This window comes from Selaginella moellendorffii, unplaced genomic scaffold (genome assembly GCF_000143415.4).
Source record: "Selaginella moellendorffii unplaced genomic scaffold, v1.0 SELMOscaffold_42, whole genome shotgun sequence".
In the NCBI taxonomy this organism is placed as follows: domain Eukaryota; kingdom Viridiplantae; phylum Streptophyta; class Lycopodiopsida; order Selaginellales; family Selaginellaceae; genus Selaginella; species Selaginella moellendorffii.
In genome coordinates this window covers 1,054,843-1,080,536 of record NW_003314303.1, presented here as the reverse complement: position 1 = coordinate 1,080,536, position 25,694 = coordinate 1,054,843, and the positions used below count along the sequence as shown (strand labels likewise).

The 25,694-nt window shown below is 38.8% G+C and overlaps 2 protein-coding genes across 2 annotated transcripts; both read left to right on the top strand.

Annotated features, from left to right (window-relative positions):
* Positions 1 to 13,538: 13,538 nt before the first annotated feature.
* On the top strand, positions 13,539 to 15,333 carry LOC112349768 (phospholipase A1-Igamma1, chloroplastic-like). Its single transcript, XM_024684800.1, has one exon. It carries the CDS (start codon positions 13,584 to 13,586, stop codon positions 15,243 to 15,245), a length of 1,662 nt encoding a protein of 553 aa, XP_024540568.1. The 5' UTR covers positions 13,539 to 13,583; the 3' UTR covers positions 15,246 to 15,333.
* Positions 15,334 to 18,154: 2,821 nt separating this feature from the next.
* Positions 18,155 to 18,943, top strand: LOC112349743 (pentatricopeptide repeat-containing protein At4g02750-like). Its single transcript, XM_024684697.1, has one exon. It carries the CDS (start codon positions 18,155 to 18,157, stop codon positions 18,941 to 18,943), a length of 789 nt encoding a protein of 262 aa, XP_024540465.1.
* The last annotated feature ends 6,751 nt before the right edge of the window (positions 18,944 to 25,694 follow it).

Here is a 25,694-nt window from a genome sequence, read left to right as displayed (position 1 = left end):
TCATCCACTTTATACTCCGTAAGTGAACGATGATAGGAGTTATAGTGCCATTATTGTCCCACTTGTACACAGCCTAAGTGTTCGGTAAACTCCGCTAGAACCAATGCAAGAATGCTTGTCAAATACTGATCCCACGACCTAGCATCGGCAACTTGTGGCAATCGCAAACGTAAACCCAACTCTGTTGGTAATATTAGATTATCACCATATAAAAGTTTATATGGTGAAGCACCAATAGAACTCTGCACCTTTATAATGTATGTATACCAAAGAGACGGGAAATAACCATCCCAATCCGAATGCTGAAAGTTCATGTACTTCGCGATCATCCCTTTAAACGTCCGAACAAATCGTTCCACCAAACCATTTGATTGTGGATAATAAGCACTTGTGAAAGTGTGGCGTATCCCCAACCGAGATGTCAAAACATGAAATACCTTAGCCATAAATGCGGGACCATAGTCCGAAAGAATCCACTCTGGACAGAAATGTTGAAATACCACTCAATTGAGGAGGAAGTATTCAACAACAGTTGCAAAGGTGCTAGCAAGAGCACCAAATTCCACCCAATGAGTCAAGTAGTCAGAAGCAATAATAACATACTCATTGCTAGCAGTCAATCATGGAAAAGGTCCCATAAGATCAAATGCCACCAACTCAAACGGATGAGAAATTGTAATTGACTCCAACTGTCCTTTCGCAGAACGAGGGGAGCTTGGCACCAAACGTAGCTATGCACATACCGGATAACATCACGTCACATCTCTAGCCAATAGAAAGACTTGCGTAGCTTCTTAGTCATACGACGATGTCCCGTATGCCCACCTAGAACAGGAGAATCATGGTAGGCATGTAGAACCATGGAATAAAGACAGAATGCACCACCAGCCGTAAAGGATTATTAGGATCCGTCCCCACAAAATAAAGAAGGTCATTTTTAAGGTGATATTAAGAATGTAAATGCCGGAATGGCAAGTCATTAGCGAGTGATGCAGGATTCTCAAACCCATCTTAAAGCTTTCGAATCCATGGCTCAAGCTTTTGAGCCTTGTGAACCTTGTCAAGAGAAGGTAGATCTTGCTCTACACTTTGTGGACACAGAACATCAAGTACAACAACTGCTGATGGCATAGAATCCTCATCTAGAAAATCCACAGATGCCGGAACAACAGGCTTATCAGAAATATGATAAAAGAGTGGAGAAGGAAAAGGAGCTCGAGAAAGGGCATCAGCAACAGCCATAGAACTCCCTAGATGAACAACATCAAAATCATATATCTGAAGCTTCAAAACCCACTGAGCAGTATGACTGACTAGGTTTTTTTGCTTCAATAATGAAGTAACGGCAGCATGATCACCTTCAAGTAACATCCGAGAACCATGTAGATATGCATAACATTTCTCGAAACCCCAGACTGCTGCTAAACACTCCTTCTTAGTCATGGAGTAATTCACCTCTGCTGGTGGTAATGTATGGCTTATATATGCAATAGGATGGCACTGACTAGGCACATTTGGGCTCTCTTGCATCAACATACCTCCAAGACCAATATCAAAAGTATCCACACGCAAAATAAAAGGTCGAGTGTAGTCAGGATATGCCAAAACCAGAGGAGTCATCAAGAGCTCTTTGAGATCCATGAATGCCTGCTCACAATCCAGAGATCAGATGAAAGATGACATTATTGACTTCAGCAATGCTTGTATCGGTGTAGTGTGATCAGAAAGATGATCTACAAAACGACCGACATACTGCACCTTGCCCAAGAAGCACTGCACATCATTCACACACTTCAGAGTAGGGAACTTTAGAATAGCCACAAGTTTGTCAAGATTAACTTGCAAACCCTCACAAGAAATATGATACCCAAGATAAGTCGTGTCCTTGGACTCAAATACGCATTTCGACTGCTTCAGCTTTAAACCAATCCACTTTAAACGATCCAACACTTTACAAACATCATGAACATGCTCCTTCCACGTCCCCTCCGAGTGGATCAAGACATCATCAATGAAGTCAGCAGTCACCTCTAGCATATGGCAAAAAACCTCGTCCATCATCCACTGGAAAACTGCTAGAGCATTGTTCAAACCAAATGGCATCACCAAGAACTTGTACAAACCAAATGATATACAAAAAGCAGTCTTAAGAATATCTTCTTCTACCATCAATACTTGCCAGTACCCAGCTTGGTGAACCAACAACTTTGCCCTAGACGATCTAAGAGCTCAGCAGTGTGAGGAAGAGGGTACATATCTAGGATCGTCACTTTGTTTAACAGACGATGGTCAATATAAAAATGAATATTCCCATTAGGCTTTGTCACTAGATGAGGTTCACATGCCCAAGGACTCCACAACTTCTAAATAACACCCTTCTCCAACATCTCCTTGACGTTTGCACGTAAAATCTTGATATCTTTGGGTGATTGATGACGAATAGGAACCTTGATTGGACGAGCATCCCCGGTAGGAATTGGATGATATGTGGCAATTTTAGCCCCAGCCAATAAGTCAAATTCAAAGAGATTAGAATACTCCTTCATAAGCTGGGCAACTGTTGCAATACAAAGATTGACGGAGGGACCGAAAAAAGGAAGAGCAAAACAAGATGGAAACATAGGAGGAAATAGTGAGGGGACAAAAGTAATGGAAACAAAGGTAGAAGTAAAGGGACGAAGAGGTACGAAAGTGAGAGGAATGAATAAAATATAAGGAAGTATGAAACAAGGGGAAGAAGCCTCAAAGTCACACTTGGCATGATTGCGTTGCAACCAATCTATACCAAGGATGAGGTCAAAATCTTGACTTGGTACCACCCGCAATGATTGCAACCCAAATTTAAAATTGCCCACATGCACAACTAGGTTCACCTCATCTCGTACACATACATATGTACAGCAGTTGCCATAAAGAATGAAAACTAGTTCTGCTGCATGACGATAGTGTAGACAGCAACATGTGGCAACAGGTCAAGCAATAGAAGATAAACTTGAACCTGTATCAACCAACACGAAGAGAATAATAGGAGACTGTTTGTTGTAAAAATGAGCTTGGAAAGTAAACATTGCATGAACTGGTGCTGAGTGAACCCCTTGATGATACTCCCGATAAAAAGATGGAAGGGTTATTGACTTATTTGCGCAAGGTCCCTCCGTTACTCGCGTGACTCCTCGTTTCCCGGATGCATCTCAGTGTCTAGACCTTCCACTACAATAGCACCAACAAAATGTTGTTGATGCCAAGGTCTCCACCTAGGAAATGGAGGTTGCCAATTCGGAAAACGCTAATAACGTCGATAAGTGTGACCAACTTCATCACATGCCCAACAGTGAACGTCATGGCCACGACCACATCCTCATCCTTGTCCTTGGACTCGAGCAACAGCAGCATCAACCTCCATTGGAATAGGACCATCACCCACAGGAATTGGAGCAGAAAGACGTGCAGTGAGAAGGGGAAAAGGCGATGTTTCATAATGTTGTGCTAAGCGAAGAGCATCATCAAGGGTGGCAAGAGCAAATGCATGCACAAGTCCGACAAGATCTTGACGAAGTGCTGGCCACAACACTTCTAGCTTGATCCGCTCTGAGATATTTGGCTCCGCACAAAGCAAGAGGCTTCAGAAATGAACTCCAAATTGCATCACCAAGTCAGATGGCCCTTGACGAAGACAATGCAATTGTTAGAAGGTATCATCACAATCGTTAGTATGTCCAAATGTGCATTTGAAGACGTCCAAAAGAACACTCTAATCCCCATGAGTGGCTGCACTCAAACCATTGTACCATTGCAACACCGTCCCTTGGAGACACGTGGGAAACTCACTCAAATATCGAGTATCATCCCAAGAATGATATATGGCAATCACCATGAAGTGATCGAACCACTGGTACACATCATCCCCCTGATTCCCATGAAAGAACTCCGGCCGAACGTGAGGATTGGCACTAAGAGCAGGAGAAGTTGGACCACGTGCTGTGAATACCTCTATCAACTGAGTTTTGTTGTTCAATTGCAAGCACATAGTATCAAGCAATTGTACCAACTACTACTCCAGAGTCAAAGGAGGAAATTGCTGATTTACCATGAAGATGAACGAAAAGGAAAAAGCAAAAGAAGAGAAATGACAAAAAGCTAGAAGGAAAGGGAGATCTAGACAATGCCAAAAAGCTAGATCAAAACTAAACTCCTGAAAGGAAAGAATAAAAGAAAGAAAATGGAAAAAGCTAGATCTAGACAATGCAAAAGCTAGATATAAACCAAAATCCCAAATCGAAACACTCCTTAGGGACAATCAAAAGGTGCCCCTCACCTCCACCAATATGAGTGCTTGGAATAAGGAAAGGAAATACAGAAAATGTGCATATCAATTAGCCCAAAAACCCTAGCTTATATACAGAAGCGAGTGGTCGGGATTGAAACCAATTTGACGGCTACCAAAATCCCACTATGCTAATATTAGTATATAGCATCATAATTATACATTTGGCCCTCACAATATGTAATAATAATGATAAGACAAAATAAAATGAAAGATATTGTAATGGTGGAGATTTAAGTTATATGCAATGAATGGCTAGTATGAGAGATTGGTTAGGGTTAGGGCAGCCGTCAGGATTAAGGTTAGGGTAGCTGCCAAGATTAGGTTACTATTTGCTCTATGAGATGAGTGAGAGATTGAGAGATCGAGCATGTGAGAGTGCGAGAGATCATGAGTACGAGATTGTGAGAGATCGAGCGTGCAAGTGTGAGATATCAAGCAAGAGAAATCCAACATGCAAGTTAAGATCGAGAGCAAGAGAGATCAAAAGATCTAAAGCACAAAAGATAGAGTACACGAGTTGAGATCGAGCATGCCAGAGTGTGAGATAAAGAGCAAGAAAGATCTAGCATATGAGTGAGAAGCTGAGCAATAATATAACTAATGGTGAGTTTTTTCCATTTAATTGCTTCCATGCTTTTTTTTTTCTTCTTCTCTAACGACCACCTTGCATTTTCGTTAACAACTATAGGTATTTTTATAGCCACTTTGGGCATTTTTGCAGCAACCTCATGCACTTTGGTGGCCTAGGGGCCAAGGTTATTTAAATAACCTCTACCCGCTAAGTTGCCAAAGTACCTAAGGTTAAGCTCAAACCAACCACCTCAAGTACTCTAGAGGCTTGGAGGGTCGGGTTATTTGAATAATCTCAGAGTTGCCAAAGTGCCTGAGGTGGCCGGCCTAAGCTCAACTTTAGGCACCTTAGCTACCTAGGGGGCTAAGTTTATTTGAATAACCTTGGTCTCTTAGGCTTCTAAAATGCCTAAGATTAAGCTCAAGCCAACCACTTTAGGCACTTTAGTGGCCTGGTGGACCAAGGTTATTTGAATAACCTCAGCTCTAGAGCCTCTAAAGTGCTCAAGATCACTTAGGCTAACCACCTTGGGCACTTTGACTGCCTAAAGTGTCAAGGTTATTCAAATAAATTTGGCCTCCCAAGCCTCTAAAGTGCCCGAGGTCGAGCCACTTTGGGCACTTTGGCCGCCTGGGGGCAAAGTTATTCAAATAACCTTATGGCTCAGGGGGCTCAGGGGCTCAACATTGCACCATTGCAAGTGTTGCTAAAATCATTAACATCGTTTTTTATTTGGTCTGTGGATTGTGAGCAGACATTTATAGATATCAAAGAGGTATTGACAATTTAGCATATCCTAACTACACTCAACTTTTCATTTTGTGCATGTATGCTTTTGATATCGATTTTGGAGGTGTGTTGATGCAAGAAAGCCCGAGTGTGTCTGGTCAACGCCATCCTATTGCATATATCAAATATATATTACAACCAGTGGAGGTGAACTACTCCACTATAAAGAAGGAGTGTTTAGCAGCAGTTTAAGGATTTAAAAAATTTTATATATATCTACATAGTTCTCAAAAATTACTAAAAGGTGATCATGTTATAGTTACTTCATTATTAAAGTGGAAGAACTTAGTTAGTCATATTGTTTGGTAGGCTTTGAAGCTTTAGATATATAATTTTAATGTTGTTCATAATTTTTATGGTTGATGTTATGCCCTTTCTCGAGCTCCTCTTCCATCTTTGCTCTTTTTTCATATTTTTGACAAACTTATTATTCCAATATTCGTGGATTTTTTAGATGAAGATTCTATGCTATTAACGGTTGTTATACTTAATGTTCATTGTCCACAAGATGTAAAGCAACATTTACCTTCTCTTGACAAGGTTCATGAGGTTTAAAAGATTGAGCTGTGGATTCAAAGGCTTTGCAATGGGTTTAAGAATTTTGCATCACTTGCTAATTTATTATTATTTCAACATTTACATTTTCAATATCACTTTGAGGATGGTCTTCTTTATTTTGTGGGGATGGATCCTGATGATCATTTACAACTAATAATGCCTTTAACCTTTATTTCACACTTTCTTCATGCTTACCATGATTCTCTTGTTTTAAACATGTATATAGGACATCATTGTGTGGTCGAGAAGCTGCATAGGTCTTTTTATTAACCAGAGATACGACATGATGTTATCTAGTATATGACTAGCTACATTCGGTGCCAAACTTATAATACTCCCTCTCGTATTGTGGAAGGATAGTTAGAATCAATTGTAATTTCCCATCTATTTGAATTGGTAGCGTTTGATCTAATAGGGCTTTTTCCATGATCGACTATTGGCAATGAGTATGTGTAAGCAACCAAAAGGAACGACTTAAGAGACGATCTATGGGGTTCAAATATAGAGGGAAAGGGCCCATGAACAAGAGTGCACCTTCTTTTCCAATCGGTTAAGGGTCTTGGGATATTTAAGGTTAAGTGTCCTTAGGTTTGAATAATACTAGGCTAGGTGACCTCTTGAAAAGTCCAAATTTAGGAGCTTACAATATGTTATTATTACTTCAGACTACTTAACTCACTAGGTGGAAGTTAGTGCTTTTGCTAGCACATCTACAATTGCTGTTAGATACTTCCTCCTTAATGGTGTACCAACATTCCTATCTAGAGCAGATCCTTTCGGATAATAGTCCTAAATTTATAGCTAAAGCATTTCACATTTTGACATCTTTATTGAGAATATGCCACACTTTCATGAGTGTTTATTATCCACAGTTAAATGGTTTGGTGGAATAGCTCATTCGAACCTTCAAATGGATGATCACAATGTACATAAACTTTCAGCATTTGGATTCAAATAGTTATTTACTATATCTTTGGTATACGTATATCACAGGGGTGCAGAGTTTTTTGTTGGATGCTTCCTCCTCAATGGTGTACCAACATTCCTATCTAGAGCAGATTCTTTCAGATAATAATCCTAAATTTATAGCTAAAGCATTTCACATTTTGACATCTTTATTAAGAATATGCCACACTTTCATGAGTGCTTATTATCCACAGTTAAATGGTTTGGTGGAACGGCTCATTCGAACCTTCAAATGGATGATCACGACGTATATAAACTTTTAGTATTTGGATTCAAATAGTTATTTATTATCTCTTTGGTATACGTATATCACAGGGGTGTAGAGTTTTTTTTATGCTTCACCATATAAAATTCTATATAATCATGATTCAATATTACCAATAGAGTTGGTAATATAGAGTTGGTAATAACCTTCGCAATTGCCACAAGCTACCGATGGTAAGTTGTGGGATTAGTATTTAATGAGCATTTTTCCACATGTCCAAGCAAAGAGTTTGCTGAACACCTAAGCTGCATACAAGTGGGACAACAATAGTGCTATAACTCTTATCATTATCAACCTATAAAGTATAAAGTGAATAAATTGGTATTAGTCTGTTTTCCCAATGTTATGATACATGGTTTATCTAAGGGGCTCTTTGCTCAGTGGAAAGGACTGTATTAGGTGTTGCGGTAAGTGGGACCGCAAATTTATAATGTTCAGCATGAACTCTAGCAGACTAATCCTCCAGAAATTTTGCATATGCAACAATTGAAATGCTTCGTATAAAAGGATCAAAAACAACTAACACCACTTACAGATCCACTGATGCCTTCTCCTGATGTTCCTCCAGATCATGGCCTATCCAAGAGAAAACTCTGATAGTTTTTCATCATTCCAAAAGGAGGGGATGATGTGAGGTCCAAATATACAATTACAATGCCATATACTAATATTAGTATAGTGGGATTTGATAGTTATTAGATCTAAATCTTGGCTATCTAATGGTTGAACTAGAGCTTGATTTTAGCTATTTGGTGGTGGAATATGAGCTTGATCCAAAGCTTCTTCATCTTCCTTTCCATCATCATTGGCATTGCCATCATTACTAGCATTGATAATTCCTCCTAAGGTCTTCTTCCCTATGAGCTCCAACTCTCAAGGGCATTCTATTTTTTGTGCCTTTGAAAATCTTGTAAATATTGTTGGGTACATTCCTTTATCCTTTATACTCTTTACAACAAGTTGAATGCAAACTGGTCCCTCAAATGACATGCTTCTATATCAAAGATACATGTAAATAATATATAACAGGAAAGATTTTAGAAATCATGTTATACCTGTAAATTATATTGCATGAAATAATGTTGACCATGTTGACAATTATAAGTTGTTGTGCTTATAGACTTTTTTGGCAGCTACCACTCTTCAATCCCTTCTAATGATATGTTGATGTAGGTGTCAAAGAATATGAATGTGCCATTTGGATCATTACTAATGTGCGGTGCTAAGAACTTTTTACATTTGCCTATAGTTTATATAATGTATATAGCCCTTCTCATCATGTTCTCATATACTTTTGGCAATCCTTTCTCTATTCATCAAGTAGATATTGAAGAACTCTAGAGTCTATATCTCTCACACACTTAAAATGATGGTAAAACATTTTTTAACAACCCAATTAATTTTATACTCGTTATATAGTGTAAGGTATATCTTTCCCTTTCACTTTATAAAGGTTTCTTTTTATTATTTTGATTTTTAACCTTTGGTGAAGGTCAAGCAAAATGCTTATAAATTGGCACATCCAAAGAAGAGCCGGGAAGAGCTCAAATGTTCACTTGGCTTTTTCTAAATGCCCAAAAATTGAATATTCTGTAAGTATGGAATTCCAGGATCCAATATTGCGATTTAGCATTGATCGAAACAATTGTTTTTCCCCCGGAAAGATCTCCAAAGTTACTGTAAGCTTGGATCATGATGTTCCAGGAAAAAGTGTCTCGGATGTCCATTCTATCAAACAAATCCTTCACTTGGAAGAATTGTCTACACTATGCGTAGGCAGAGATCATGATGTTCCAAGAGAGAACACTCCTAAGCTCAGGTATCCTCTCAAAAATCTCTCTTGCAGCGTGGAGATTGCTGTTCTCGGCAAACACCCTAATCAATGCATTCCAGGAAACTTGGTTTTTGTGAGGATTCTTCTGGAACGCAAGCATCATGTCCTCAGCACGGGCATTCTGAGCACAAGTGGAGATCATGATGTTCCAGGAGAAGGCATTGGGCTGTGCAATGGACTCCTTTGCACTCTGGAGATCACCACAACTCCCATACATTTGCCCTGCCAAATTCCAGAGAAATCTATCGCTGTGATTGGCTGCTGCTCAACAGAATCCTTGCATGGAGCCGCCTGGCCTGCTCAAGATCCCTGGCAATGCCACAAGTGTGCAAGAGCACTGCGAGTTCTGTTAGCAGCGGAGAGACGCGCACACGAGGAGGAAGAACTGTATATATATAACTGTATATGATTGTGTACATATACATAAAGCTACTGCCACGTGGGCATAACTACTGCCACATCATCTCTACCTCTAACACTCCCACTCACGATCAGGCGGCTGATTCCAGTCTGAATCTAAGCCTCATATGTTTAAGCATCCTCTAAATCCTTCCAGATATATCTTAAGGAAGTTGTATATGTTTCAAATTGAACAGAGGGCTAGTGACCGTCCAATAAAGCAGATCGCCAAGTGCATGTGACATCAACTAAAAGCTAGAGGTGTTCAGCCAGTGGTGCCTTTTTTGGTCTGTCAATTCACGATCCGTTCAGCAACGTTGTATCTAGTCTTGCACATTTAATCTATCTCACTGTATATGCAGGAAATGGTCCGCCCATGGAAATGGCCCGCGTCTCGTGCTCTAATATTATAACACCTTTGGGCTACTGACCAAATCGAACCATTGCCAAGTGCATGTGACATCAACTAAAAGCTAGAGGTGTAATTTCAGTACAACTTAAAAACGGCTTATATGACAGCCAACAAACAAATCGTGTTCAGCCAGTGGTTCAACCAATCCATATTTGACGTATGTACAGTGCCTTTGTTGGTCTGTCAATTCACGATCCGTTCAGCAACATTGTTTGTAGTGTTGCACGCGAACAGCACTTTAATCTATCTCACTGTATATGCAAGAAATGGTCTGCGTCTCGTGCTCTAATATTATAATACGTTTGAATTGGTGTATAAATACAAGCTCAGTGGAGAAATCCTTATTCCGGTCCTCCGAGCAATATGGCTTTTTTTGTTCATTACATTTGCACTAGTTTTTCTATCGGCTGTTCTTCATGCTCAAGCTCATGCCTAATTGTTTGTGACTTTCACGCAGATCCAAATAAGCAGTGGGTTGCATTCCAGATAACAAACAAGTTAAACAATGATTTGGAAATGGAGAATATTACTTTGACTTCGGGAAAGTGCTTCCAGTATCCAAATCAGGACATAACCGTTCCTTGCCCAGATGGGATGATCACCGAACATGGCAAGACGGGTCCAGGTTGGATCGCTGCAACTGGTAGGGGGACTCCTTCCAATGGAACAGAGGGTACCTTCGATTTGTTCTCACTCGGACGAGTGCCTGAGAAGGTGGCTACTATTTATTTTAAATGCCTACCTGATAGCAGGAATAGGCTTGAGCTCCCGTATGAGCGTGAAGGGTATAATGTGACCGTGCAGCCTCCTATCCCCTTGAGGGGTTCCATGAAAGAGCTCATTGTTTCGGTGGAGTACGCTATGAAGGCTGAAGTAGTGAGCACTCTGTCATCCGTACGTGCGTGTTACAAGTAATATCAGCGTGTAAGTCAACTTACAAGCTGTAACTACGTACCTTGCGAGTGACTCTTAAATAATGTGATTTGTGTGTTGTTTGTTATATATTTATAAGGATTGTGTGTTTTATTATAAAAGCTGCAGGCTCGATAGCATGTTCACTAAAAATGAAATACCCTTTGCTGCATATATCTGTGAGAAAGAAAGAGGAAGAGGAAGATAACTCTTCTGTGTATTGACGAGGTGTGAAAAACCAAATTTATACAATGAGAAAGATGGATAGGAAAGGTTGTGACTCTTGTGTTCTTGACTCTTGAGATCTTCCATGTAGGATCCAGGCTGTCCACGAATATACTGTTGACACTCCCACTCAGCCAGGATCCAAAGCCTTTCACTCCACTCGTATGATCTTCAGCATATCTCGATTTCGCTCAAAGGCATCACGAGATAGTGCCTTTGTCAGAATATCAGCTGCCATGCTACGAGTTGGACAATAATCTAGCTCGATGACTCCATTCTTGATTTGATCTCTGATGAAATGGAAACGTATTTCAATGTGCCTGGCATAGGTTTGACAACAACAACAACAGTGGAAGGGGTCGTGGAAAAGAGCCGATGGCCAGCTCTTTATGGTGCGAACCATTCCTTCACCAAAAGGCGAGATCATTGACCGCTTTATTTGGCTTGACTCTGGAGCGACGTTACATATGTGCCCCTATAAAGAGTTGTTCCAGAAATTGAAGATGTTACCTGAGAGTGTGAGAGTGTGTTAGCAGCGGAGAGACGCGCACACGAGGAGGAAGAACTGTATATATATAACTGTATATGATTGTGTACATATACATAAAGCTACTGCCACGTGGGCATAACTACTGCCACATCATCTCTACCTCTAACACTCCCACTCACGATCAGGCGGCTGATTCCAGTCTGAATCTAAGCCTGAATCGTGCCTAGCTAGTCTGAGATGATGAGCATGGAGAGCTAATGAGAAAAACATATGAAAACTCATCAATCAACTACCCAAAACTTGGTTCTTGGTCTTGGACTTGCTTGCACACTCTTTGCTTCTTGCTATGGCTTCAATCTTGCCTCTAGCATGAGGTCTTGGCCGTGAACTGCCAGGCTCCCACTTCTCTGCGACTAGGCACTTGAATCTCCATGAGCATCCTTCCCAATTGCTGGAAATTCCTGCAAAGAATTGCTATGCAATGTTCTTGAATCTTGACCCAATTCTTGATGTGGGTTGGTGAAATCTCTCAATCTCCCACTGGCTTTGTTCTCTACTTGCTGCTGCTTGTTGCTCAGCACCTCTACACAGCCTGGTGCCTTGGTGCAACGCCTCAAGCGTCCCAAACATTGCAAGAGGGATTGCAATTGGGAGGCTCATCCTCCTCCTCATCACTGGCCTCCTGGCCAGCAAGCGCCATTCTCAGGATCAAGGAGCCCAAAGCTCCGATACCATGTTAGCAGCGGAGAAACGCGCTTGCTCAGTGTGTAGAACTTAAGGGTTTATATATTTGGTCTTAAAATATTCATTACATCATATGTGTATCAAATTATCAGGAATAAAACATTTGTGAACTAAAAAAAAGCTATTACTGGCCCAACCCTAATTTTGATTAATAATCCAAAAATGATTGAATTCAAAATGGTACTATTTAAAGTGCTTTATGTTTGAAAAGTGGCCTAAACACTATTTGGAATTGTGTTTTTAAAGTGTTTTTAAAGAAGGTGCCTTAAACACCATTCAATAATTAATAGTGTTTTTAAAGTGTTTTTAAAGTGCCTTAGTGTATATTGGATATATTCATTTAATGACCAAACAGTGTATTTTAGGTGCCTTATACACCATTTAGGCACCTAATGGTGTATTGGACAATCATAAAAAACACTAAATGGTGTATAGGGCACCTAAAATACACTACTTAGTCATTGAATAGTGTATTGAGTAACCATAAAAAATACCATTTGGTACTATTTTTTTTTTTTTTGGGGGTTTTAATTGGAAACAAACAATCTATACACCATTTACATGCACAATTAGAAAAAGATTGAGTTGTTGTTTTTGTCATGGAGTTAGAAAAGGCTCAAACCCATTTATAGTGTTAATTGACTGTCACATTCAAATGTGTTATAAGTGATTACATTGTTTATAGATTTCAAGATGTAATGATCTCCATAAGAAAGTTTTATAAAAGTCTAATAATATCATGACCAACTTTGGAGAGATTTGAGTGTTTAATCTTGAAAAACTCATTTGATGAAATTGCATGATCTAATTAGAGCTTAATAACATCCTTCAAAAGTATAAATGACAATAACGATGCATACTAACATGCTAGATATTATTTTGAATAAAAGATTTCCAATAAATTTTTAGCATAGACTCTATATATGTACGACCAAGCAATATTGAATTTCAAACGTTTTCATTGTGGAGCGCCACATTTTGTTTGGACACGCTACTTTAAAAGAGGGCTCACAGCTCCTGTGAGGAACCATCGAAGTAGAAGAAGCTCCTAGTTTGTCTCTCTTTGTTTGCATGCTTTTGAAGTGAATCTCATGGCTTCCACTCAACTTAGAAATTACTCTTCGTGCTTCCCTAAGAGCAGCTTCAAGCCTGCAAGGCCATCCTTGGTTGTTGCAAGTGCCATGAGATTTGCTCCAAACAAGAACAACGATGATGTTTCGCTTGTAATTGGCAGCAAAACAAAGAAAGTAGATGTCTCCATGGAGAAAGTTCTGGTCAAGGAGCTAAAGCAGACATACAAAGTCTCGCCCATCAAAACTCCTCCGGCAGCGGAGGAGCTTCATCCCCCAGCCGAGGAAAAGAAGTTGAGCCAGAGATGGAGAGAAATTCAAGGGGCTAACGACTGGGAAGACCTGCTGGAGCATCCTATCGATCCATGCCTGCGAGCCGAGATCATCCGCTATGGCGAGTTTGCTCAAGCTTGCTATGACGCCTTCGACATGAACACTGGCTCCAAGTACTGCGGAAGCTGTAAGTATAGCAAGAAAGAGCTGTTTGACCGAGTGGATCTACCGGGCCGAGGCTACGAAGTGACCAAGTTTCTCTACGCCACCGCAGACCCGGAGATTCCATTCTTCTTCAAAAACTCCGAGGCCTCGGACTCTCCCAACCGGGACTCCAACTGGATCGGCTACGTCGCAGTGGCTACCTGCGAGAAAGAGATCGCAAGGCTAGGGAGGCGAGACATCGTCGTTGCCTGGCGGGGGACCGTCACCTCGATCGAGTGGTCCGAGAACTTCAAGGACTTTCTCACACCCGCGGGGCTGGATCAGCGACACTGGGACAAGAACAAGTGCTCGTTCCTCGACGGTGTCAAGGTGGAGAATGGCTTCCTCCACTTGTACACGTCCAAGAAGAAGAGTGCCAAGAAGAAGAAGAACCGGAGTGCCCGCGAGCAGCTGCTGTGGGAGATCCATCGCCTTGTTGGTCTCTACAAGGGCGAGCAGCTGAGCATCACGGTGACTGGGCACAGCCTCGGCGGAGCCCTGGCGCTCCTCAGCGCCTACGATATCGCTGAGTCAGGCATGGACGAGCCCCTCACGAGCGTCGTGTCCGGGAGCTACTGCGAGCAGCAGGGAGCTCCGACCGGAACCATGGACCCCATCTTCGAGAGCCTCCCCCGGCCTCACAACATCGACGACGATCCGACCAACAACATCCCCGTCACCGTCTTCTCCTTTGCCGCCCCCCGGGTCGGGAACGATGCGTTCCGTGATCGATGCGACTCGCTCGGTATCAAAGTCCTTCGCGTTGTCAACGAGAAGGACTTGGTCCCCAAAACTCCGGGGATCTTCTTCAACGAGAAGAGCTTCGCATTCATCCGGGCGGTGATCGACAAGCTCCCATGGACCTATTCTCACGTCGGCCAGCAGCTCCAGGTTTGCAGCACGCACTCTCCATTGCTCCAGCACACGATGAATCCGTCCTGGCATCACAACTTGGAAGCCCACTTGCATCTCTTAGATGGGTATCACGGCCCAGACAAGCCGTTTTCTTCAATGACGCAGAGGGATCCAGCGCTGGTAAACAAGGCTGCCGATTTCTTGATCGAGGAAATGGGTATCCCGGGTTTTTGGTGGCAAGAGATGCACAAGGGTCTGGTAAAGGATTTATCTGGAAGATGGGTGCAGCCTCACAGGGAACCCCACGATGGAGACGACGAAGATTGTTGCAAATATCATCGACGTCACTGAGGGACTGTGCTATGGAAAGAGAGTAACGAAAGTTGGCATGCATTGCGTAAAGAACAATGTTTAGTGACAAACAGCATATTTCGGAGCCTGAAGTTGGCAGTGATTTGTACAAGTTGTGAATACAATAATGAGTGGATTTGCATAAAGAAAGAATTCGTCAATGTCGAAGAGTGACAGGTTTCGTCTGGATGAGCTCGAGCGTTTCAGTTTGAAAGTTTCAAATTCAGTACAAAGTGAAAGGATTTTGACTCGGTATAATAGGCATCGATGAAACTGGAATTTTTTATCACAATGGCAGCCATGGCTGCCGCTCCCAGCAGCGCTAAGATCATTGACCCGCCTTCACATCCACAGTGTTTAGATGTGAAGGATTCCACTTGTCTACCTACAAATCTTTCCAATTCGCATTGAAGATTCATGAAAAGCGAGCGCTCAGACAACCTAGTGGTCGCCTATGGTGTAAGTGGCAAGAGCTGCAAGGCGTTGACAATTGGTTGGGATTTCTGCCCCTGTCACCCAAAACTCGCAAAGCGGTGGATAGTTACTAGGATGGAGATGCTGCAGTGCCATGCACAGGTTTCATTCTTCATGTAAATTATGTTTTGATGGGCGAGACTTCGTATGCCTGCTCTAGCTCCTTGACCAGAACTTTCTCCATGGAGACATCTACTTTCTTTGTTTTGCTGCCAATTACAAGCGAAACATCTTCATTGTTCTTGTTTGGAGCAAATCTCACGGCACTTGCAACAACCAAGAATGGCCTTGCAGGCTTGAAGCTGTTCCTAGGGAAGCACGAAGAGTAATTTCTAAGTTGAGTGGAAGCCATGAGATTCACTTCAAAAGCATGAAAACAAAGAGAGACAAACTAAGAGCTTCTTCTACTTCGATGGTTCCTCACAGGAGCTGTGAGCCCTCTTTTAAAGTAGCGTGTCCAAACAAAATGTGGCGCTCCACATTGAAAACGTTTGAAATTCAATATTGCTTGGTCGTACATATTAAAATATGTAGTGAAGGGTTTAAACATGTATATTGTTAATCACTTATAAGAATTCTTTAAACATAGAATATTGCTCATTTTGCATGATTATGATGTTTATAGAGTCTATGCTAAAAATTTATTGGAAATCCTTTATTCAAAATAATATCTAGCATGTTAGTATGCATCATTATTGTCATTTATACTTTTGAAGGACATCTAATTAGATCATGCAATTTCATCAAATGAGTTTTTCAAGATTAAACACTCATATCTCTCCAAAGTTGGTCATGATATTATAAGACTTTTATAAAACTTTCTTTGTAAAAATATGGAGATCATTACATCTTGAAATCTATAAACAATGTAATCACTTATAACACATTTGAATGTGACAGTCAATTAACACTATAAATGGGTTTGAGCCTTTTCTAACTCCATGACAAAAACAACTCAATCTTTTTCTAATTGTGCATGTAAATGGTGTATAGATTGTTTGTTTCCAATTAAAACCCAAAAAACACTATTTAGTACCAAATGGTATTTTTCATGGTTACTCAATACACTATTCAATGACTAAATAGTGTATTTTAGGTGCCCTATACACCATTTTCTCTTTTTTATGATTGTCCAGGTGACTAAATGGTGTCTAAGGCACCTAAAATACACTGTTTGGTCATTAAATGAATATATCCAAAAGGCACTTTAAAAACACTATTAAGTATTAAATGTTGTTTAAGGCACCTTCTTTAAAAACACAATTCCAAATAGTGTTTAGGGCACTTTTAAAAAATAAAGCACTTTAAATAGTACCATTTTGAATTCAATCATTTTTGGATTATTAATCAAAATTAGGGTTGGAGTTCACGATTTTTTTATTATAATTTGGTAATGAATATTTGAAGACCAAATACATAAACCCTTAAGTTCTACACACTGAGCGAGCGGGAAGAACTCGCAGTGCTCTTGCGCACTTGCGGCATTGCCAGGGATCTGGGGCAGGCCAGGCGGCTCCACGCGAGGATTCTGCCGAGCAGCAGTCATCACAGTGATAGATTTCTCTTGAATTTGGCGGTGCAAATGTATGGGAGGTGTGGTGATCTCCAGAGCGCAAAGGAGGTTTTCAATTCCATTGCGCAGCCCAATGCCTTCTCCTGGAACATCATGATCTCCGCTTGTGCTCAGAATGGCCGTGCTGAGGACGCGATGCTCGCGTTCCAGATGAATCCTCACAAAAACCAAGTTTCCTGGAATGCATTGATCACGGCGTTTGCCGAGAACAGCAATCTCCACGCTGCAAGAGAGATTTTTGAGAGGATACCTGAGCTCAGGAGCGTTTCACTCTTGGAACATCATGATCTCCGCCTATGCACGGTGCGGACAATTCTTCCAAGCGAAGGATTTGTTTGATAGAATTGAGATCTGTTTCCTGGAACATCATGATCCAAGCTTACAGTAACTTTGGAGATCTTTCCGGGGCAGAGCAATTGTTTCGATCAATGCCAGATCGCGACACTGGATCCTGGAATTCCATAGTTACAGCATATTCAGTTTCTGGGCATTTGGAAAAGGCCAAGCGAACGTTTGATAGAAAACCTGAGAGGGATTTAATTACCTGGAACACAAAGATAGCGTGGAGAACGCTATTACCATGGACCTGGTGACGTGGAATGCCATGGTACAAGCGCGCAATGGGCATCTAGAAAATGCTAAAAGAATCTTCGACAAGGGATATAGTTTCCTGGAATCTTATTCTCCAGATTTATTCTCAAAAATTAAAGATATCTAAAACACGTCACTGGTTTGATTCCATGCCCGAGCACAACATCTCTCACGATTATGCTACAGCATATGCCGCTGTCGGGCATCTACGTTAAGCACGAAATGTCTTTGATCCATGCCATCTCGGCGGTTAGTAACCTGGAATGGCATGATGGCCGCTTATGTGGACTCCAAATATCAAGGTAGTTCTTTCGATTTGTTTCTAGCAATGCCTCAACGGGATATTGCTTCATGGAATGTGGCTCTTCAAGGATTTGCCCAGGCAAGGCATCTGGAACATTGTTTTGGCATTTTTCACGAGATGCCCGAGTGGGACATAGTATCGTGGACTGCATTGCTAGGAGCTTATGCACTCGTAGCTATGGTGGAAGAGGCCAGGGCGCTGTTTGATCAGATGCCGGAGCACGATACAATCTCATGGAACGCAATGGTGGGCGCCTATGCATCAAGTGGAATGATCGCCCATGCCAAGAGAATGCATGATTTGATGCTCGATCGGAGCTTGGCATCCTGGAATGCAATGCTTGGTGCTTATGCACAAACAGGGGCTCTCTTAGAATCGAGGCGATTCTTTGATTCTATGCCAGAATTAGATGAAATATCGTGGAATTCAATGCTGGCAGCATTCGTCTATGCGGGTAATGGTGGATGCGCTTTGGAATTTTTGCAGGAGATGGCTGTGAATGCCGTGAGTGCCAATGGGAAGACATTTGCGATGGTGCTGTGTGTGTGCGATCACATTGGGCTGCTTAAAAGAGGGCAGAGGGAATTCAGCAGAATGCTTTTCGACTATGCAATTCATCCCAATATTGAGCATTTTGGATCTATGGCAGATATTTTAGGGAGGAGTGGTATCTTAAGAGAGCTTTTTTACACAATGCCTTATCAACCAGACATTGTTTCATGGGGGTCATTACTTGGAACCTGTAAAATACTGTAATGGTTCTATATTGAATAGTTTTGAAGATACTGATGATTTTACACAATATATTTCAACTTAACTCCTTTCTTTAGAAAATTATTTCTATTCACATTCATTGGGGATGCTTATATAGTATAATTAGAGTGGGGATTTCCTAGCATTGATTTTCTTATAATTTTTGTTCTTTTTTCACTGAATTTGATGTAAAATTATAAAATTTGAAATTCCACAACCTATTACATTTATATTTATGCATTCCAAGGTAAATATGCTAATTATAGTAGTTATGGATGGATATGTCAATTGAGACTGAATTTTGTCCATCAGCAGGAACTAAAAAATCCTAAGCACCAATAAATAAAATTATTTATCTCTATATATTTATTAATTCTGTATCCAAATATTTTATCTATATTTTAAATTCTCAATAGCTACATGAGGACACTCTAATGGCAGCATTAGATATGTCTATTCAAAGTTGAATAATCCTTGAGATCAACATTAAATTATCAATGTTCTAGTCAACAATATCTATATAAGGGGACCTTTAGATGTCAATAGACTTATCTTGGCTTACCAAAATATTAATGCGTAAGTGTTATAATTTCACCTTAAACTCTACTTTAACTTGTTTTGCCATAATTAAATGCAAGCTTGGGCAATTTGCTGTTCAAAAATAGAACCTTGTCCATGATATCAAGCAACTCTATTATTTGGCAGACTTGAATGTGATATTGTAAATTATGTTATCTGGAGTTTTGTTGACTACAAAAGTAATATATGTGTAATTTAAAAAATGAAGCTTGTGATAAGAAACTTACATTCATGAGCAGAAATTTTGATTATAGTCTCTAGCCACTCCTTTGGTTTATAATTGTTTGCAATGCATACTAATTTCTTCAATTTTAAAGACTTTACATATTGAATTTTATACTCAATTTGAATGAGCTCAATTAAAAGCTCTTCTTGACTCTTCTTCAGATGTGTAAATTCATAAGCATCTTGCTTGACCTTTACTAAAAACCAAAACAATAACAAGAAGCCTTTATAAAATGAAAGGGAAATATATACTTTATACCACATAGTGAGCATGAAACTGATTGGTTTGTTAAAAATGTTATACCATCATTTTGAGTGTGTGAGTGCCAGACAAGTGTAGCAAGATCATCATTATAGGCTTCTATACAAGTAATAGATAAAGACTTTAGAGTTCCTTAATATCTATTTGATGAATAAAGAGAAAAGTTTGCCATAAGTATTTAAGAATATGATAAGAAACTACATATTGGTAATGATCCAGATGGCACATTCATGTCTTTCAACACCTATGTCAACACATCATTGGAAGGGATCAATGGCTTCTACAAAAGTCTACTAGCATAACAACTTATGATTGATATTATTTACAGGTATCTTTGATATAAAGGTATACCATTTGAGGGATTAATTTGCACTTGACTTGTTACAAAGGGTGTAAAAGATGGAAGAATGTACCCAACAATATTTGTAAGATTTCTAAAGGCACAAAAAATCAAATGCTCTTAAGAGTTGAAGCTCCTAGGGAAGGCAACCCCTACATTTGACCAGGAGGAAGTTATCAATGCTAGTAATGACACTAATAAATAACGATGATCAAGTGGTTCACAAAATATCATGTTGACCTCAAGGTAAGCAAAAGTGACTTTAACAAACAAAAAGTGGTAACACATGTTTTTTATAGTAATGATTATATTTCATTTTAACTAGACGAGATGCTCGTGATGAGGAGTTGGAGGAACTCTTATTGACAACATGCTATATGATAGTATATATTATTCCTTGCTTTTTTCATTCACTTAACTCTTCAATAGGTTTATCTTGTTTCCCCAATAATACACCAAGGTACTGTGAGTGTCTTTATTGGCTCTTACAATAGATTCCTGACATCTTTCACAAAAGACAATATGAATATGGATATACAATGTCAGTTTGACTGTTAGTGCTGAAAGATACAAAGGCCCTCCCAATTGCAAACTTCATTCTTTTTTACTTTCCAAATGGTCTTTTAAATATTGATGGGAAAGTCAAGGATTGGAATTTTCTTACACTCAACCACATATATGATATATTCTTTTTATTAGAAGCACTTATGTTTGAACCTAACTTTATCATCTTCATTTTACCAAACAACCCTAAATAGATGTATAAGCTTATGATGTGTGCAATAAAAGTTTATTTTAAGTCATTCTCTTTTGGGTGAATTGTGGATCTTGTTGGCATCGATACTAGGGGTGTCTAAAGCAAGTCTAAAAAGGTGAGTAGGTATTTTATATTTATCTAATTTCTAAACTTTTTTATTTTCTAGGTTATGATGTATCATGCCTTCTATAGAAACATGCATGATGGGTTTCATGATAATGACCATGCAGCACACATTCTGCTTGGATACAACAATTCCACTGACATCATACTCAATCTTGTGGACAAACAAATCAGCAACACATTTCATAAGTATTGATTTCAAGCTCTATTGGCAATGTAAATCTTACTTGAACTGTATTGCCCACCAAATGGTGTTGTGATTGATTGCATAGTAGGTAGTAGTTCTATGGTGGAGATAATATGTGACTTTGGTAAGTTAATATTTGCTATTGAAGAACATCATTTTTTCAAACACTGGCTCAAAGAATTTTATGAGCTACTTCCAACCTCAAGGAGGTAAATTATATTTATTAAGATGCAATACATGTTTAGTTCTATTTTATAGATTACAGTCACCTAAAGTTTCTAAAATTGGAGGCTTTGGAAGTCTCCTTGACTATACTGAAGCTGTGGCTCAACAAATGCAAGGTGAATCTTCCCCACAATACCAATATAGAAAGAGGTGTAAAAGAAATCAATATATTAATGATGGGGTAGAAGAAAGTTAATTGCATTCTTACATGAAATGAAAAGCCTATTATATGTCGGATGTTAGTGATAGTGTTAGATATCATAATTGCAAATTGTCATTTTTGCCTACCACAATCACTTTATAGCACTTGTGTGTATCTCATCTTTTAACATCTTATAAATAATTATATAAAAAGTGATAACACCATTTATTCAGCAATTATGGTAGTGCTTAAGAAAACTATTCAAGCCTATAGAAATGAATTTCTGACCTAAAATAAAAGGCATATTAGGCACCTTAAAATCAAATTCTCAATGTGTTCATTGGTTACCATTAATTTTGTGTTGATCTGAAGGCTGCCAAGAGAGCCTAACCATTTTCTTCTTTTGAGTCATTCCTAAATTGAACACTACACTTGTAATACATTCTTTTTTATAATCATTTTATAGTGGATATTCCACTCTATAATAAGATATGTTACCTACAACTAATATCATTTGATTATATATATTTATATGTATATGTATATATATGTGGGTATGTGTTTTATGTGTTTGTAACTTATTCTTGAATTTATTGTACATCCACAGATGCATATTTTCTAGACTTGCTAAAATGCTTAAGAAAAATTTGTAGACCCATGAAACCATTTGTCTTGTCCAAAAATAAGTAGCATATTAGACACTGAATATAATAGTGTTTTATGCTTTCAAACCATCTTGCAATGTCAGAAGCAAGATCTTGCAAAAATATGTGGCATTACTTTTGAAGTGTTAGAGGCAATCCCTCTTTAATAGGAAGATCTAGAATTTTATATATATATAGAGCTTTAGTTTAGCTTCACTAGAGCTCCCAATAGAAAGAGGATTGCTATGTCGAGGTGAAGGTGGAATATTAGTAGAATTTAGGGATGGAGGTGAAGATTAATATAAAATGCTGGGTGGCCAAATATGAGTAGTGATGTCTTTCTTTCAATGATTCCTATATAAACCTTTCAACATTATAATGAGCTCAACAAAAAATTATAGTGATCATAACTTTTCTTGGTAGTTTATATACTAAGTTTTGTCTTGGGAATGAGGTTTATTTATTATGACACTGACAATACTCAGATTCTTGAAATGTTAGTCTCAAAAATAGGGCTTCATAATCATAACTCACTTATAAACATTAGAGCTTCTAAAATTCTAAATTATTATATATATATATATATATATATATATGCACACTTATACCAACTTTCTAGGGAAATAGACTATAGAGAAATATAAACCACATTATAATGGTAGGGTATATTGGCACTCTGGCATTCTTTTATGCAAGAATATTTTTCAATCCTAGAAATGTAGAGAGACTTGATTCTTTAATATGATTACTTTTGAGTCTTTTGAAAGATTTTAATTTCTATTATTATTATTCATAAATGACTCCTAAAAATTCCTAGTGAGTATTCACTATCAAAATATACCTTAGTCTTCTCTTATAGGAAGATTGAGATATAATCAAGCAAGTAGATGTTTTTATATGAAAGTATTATATAAATTAAAAAATGCTATAAATTTTTTTATGGAGCCATGCTACTTATTTCTTCATTTCTCTTGTTTTGGATTATTGTTTTAGAAGTAATAAAAGTATTTTTGTCAATAGTGACAGTGGTCTTTACATTCTTGGATGAGTAATAAGGACTAGAAGTGTGATATAGAGATTGTACTAGTGACATAAAGTTAATATTCTCACATTTCTTTGCATTACAACTCTTATAGATTTTTTGTTTTCCTTGTTTCCCATCTTCTTAAGAACTCTAGAAAAAACTTTTATATGAAGGAATAGTATGTAATAAATAACAGCTGTAAAATTAGTCAAAATATGATAATCAAATCAAAATATGACAGCTATATGGTAGTCATAGTAAAATAATATAGCTTTCAAAAAGATAGATTTTTGTTTTATTTTTCTTTTCTAAATGACTCATTCTAGTAGAAATTTTTGACCTAGGTACTTACATATTTCAATATTTTAAACTTCACCAGAACCTTCATTTCTTCAATTTACATTTTCTTTATAAAACTTTTAGTTGACTACATTGACTTGCATTGACTTATGTTGAGTTAAGCTTAACTCAACTTTGAACCATCCCCCCTTCAAATATCAAGAAACTTCAATACTTCTGGGGAGGAGTAAGCTACTTTTGCTGATTCATCTTCAACTATGCCATGATTGTTCAACCACTTTAGCTATTACTATAGAATGATGTAAGTTTTAGTTAGTATTCAGAGTGTGAGGCAGCCTTCCAAGCTCTCAACTCGTCACTTCACAAAATCTTATTCTACAGCTATTGAGTTAAGAACAAGATTTCCATCTCTTCATCCAGTTGCTTGATGGAGCTTGTTGTTTCACCTTGTGTTAGCAGGGTGACAACCAGGCTATGCATGTTGTTCACTTCATCATCAAGGACTCTTAGTCACTCAAAAGAACTAAAATGATCTGGACAAGCAAGCTACTTTTGTAGTCTATATATTCCATTATTTATATGTAGTGCACCTAAATTTGGAGTTAAATTCCAAGCTTGTTGCACTACTAAACGAGGGTCCAATACAATCCCATGAGCACCAACTCTCCGTATTTAGTACCTACATGCAAAATGGTGTCAAATGATGTCTGGCACAATTTTGGCATACCAATGGTTTAATGCGAAGAGGAGGGTACCCCACTGACTAGAGCAGTGTGGAGCTTGGGTTTAAACCCAAGTTGGATGCAAAACAAAGAGCGACACAACTTAGTGGAAGACGAATTAATATCTCAGATGGTCAAACATACATTCTAACCACTATCTCTACTATTTAGACCCTTATAGCTCCCTCTAACTTACTAAATATGGAATGTCTCTAGATTGCAAATTTAGACACAGGATAAATACTATTGTGTTCAAGACAATTTCTACATTCCATAAATATGCCAAATGAACAAATCTAGACACTTTCCATAAATAGCATTTGGGACCGAAATGAGACTAACACAAAGGGCATGATAGCGAGGGTGTTTGGTAGACAGGGTAAGCTATCATGTAGCAATATTGAGGGATTAGACTCAATACTAAAGGACTAGACTTTTCCCAAGCTAGCACAAGACAAAACAAAAGAAAAATAACAAGCTAGGCCAAGTATGCTTGGGTAAATAGACAATTAGGAATTCTTTCCTTATGCTCATTTGGCCAAGTACTATAGTTATGAATATGAACACAGAACACGAACACAAGAAGATTTCAAGAACTTGACCACAAAATATAATCACGGCTCACGATGGCTTACGATGGCTCACAAATATTCTAGTGAATATTTTAAAAATATTCTATTTTTATTCTAGGAATATGCTACTTTCTATTATACTCAAACATCTTATAAATCATCATTATCTTCAACCTCACAATCTTTGACATCATTTCCATCTTCCTCTTCTTCGACTCAAGCTCATCTTCTAGATGAAGAATTGTCTCTAGTACTTTGTAGCTCACAAACTTGTAGTAGTCACGATCATTTTTGTAGGTTAACAACTTGCTATTGCAAGCTACGAAAACCAAATTTATTGTCCTGTCCATAATAAATCTATCCCTCTTCTTTGAAGACACATGCTCAAAAGTGCTAAATAATCTCTCCACCGAGGATGACGAGAATGTGTGACTTAGAACTCAAATAGCCAACTTTTGAAGAGCTAGAATTTCATAACCATAGTCCTCCCACCAACGTACAGCTCCCTTCTTAGTGCGATCAGTTTTAGCTTCAATCAAGTTGAAAATGCCTCCTATTCTCCTGTAAATTAAAAGTTCATCCTGTATCATGTCCTTCTCATTGGATGTAAACATGGCCAATAGATAAGCATTCCAATCCTTCATGACTTCTC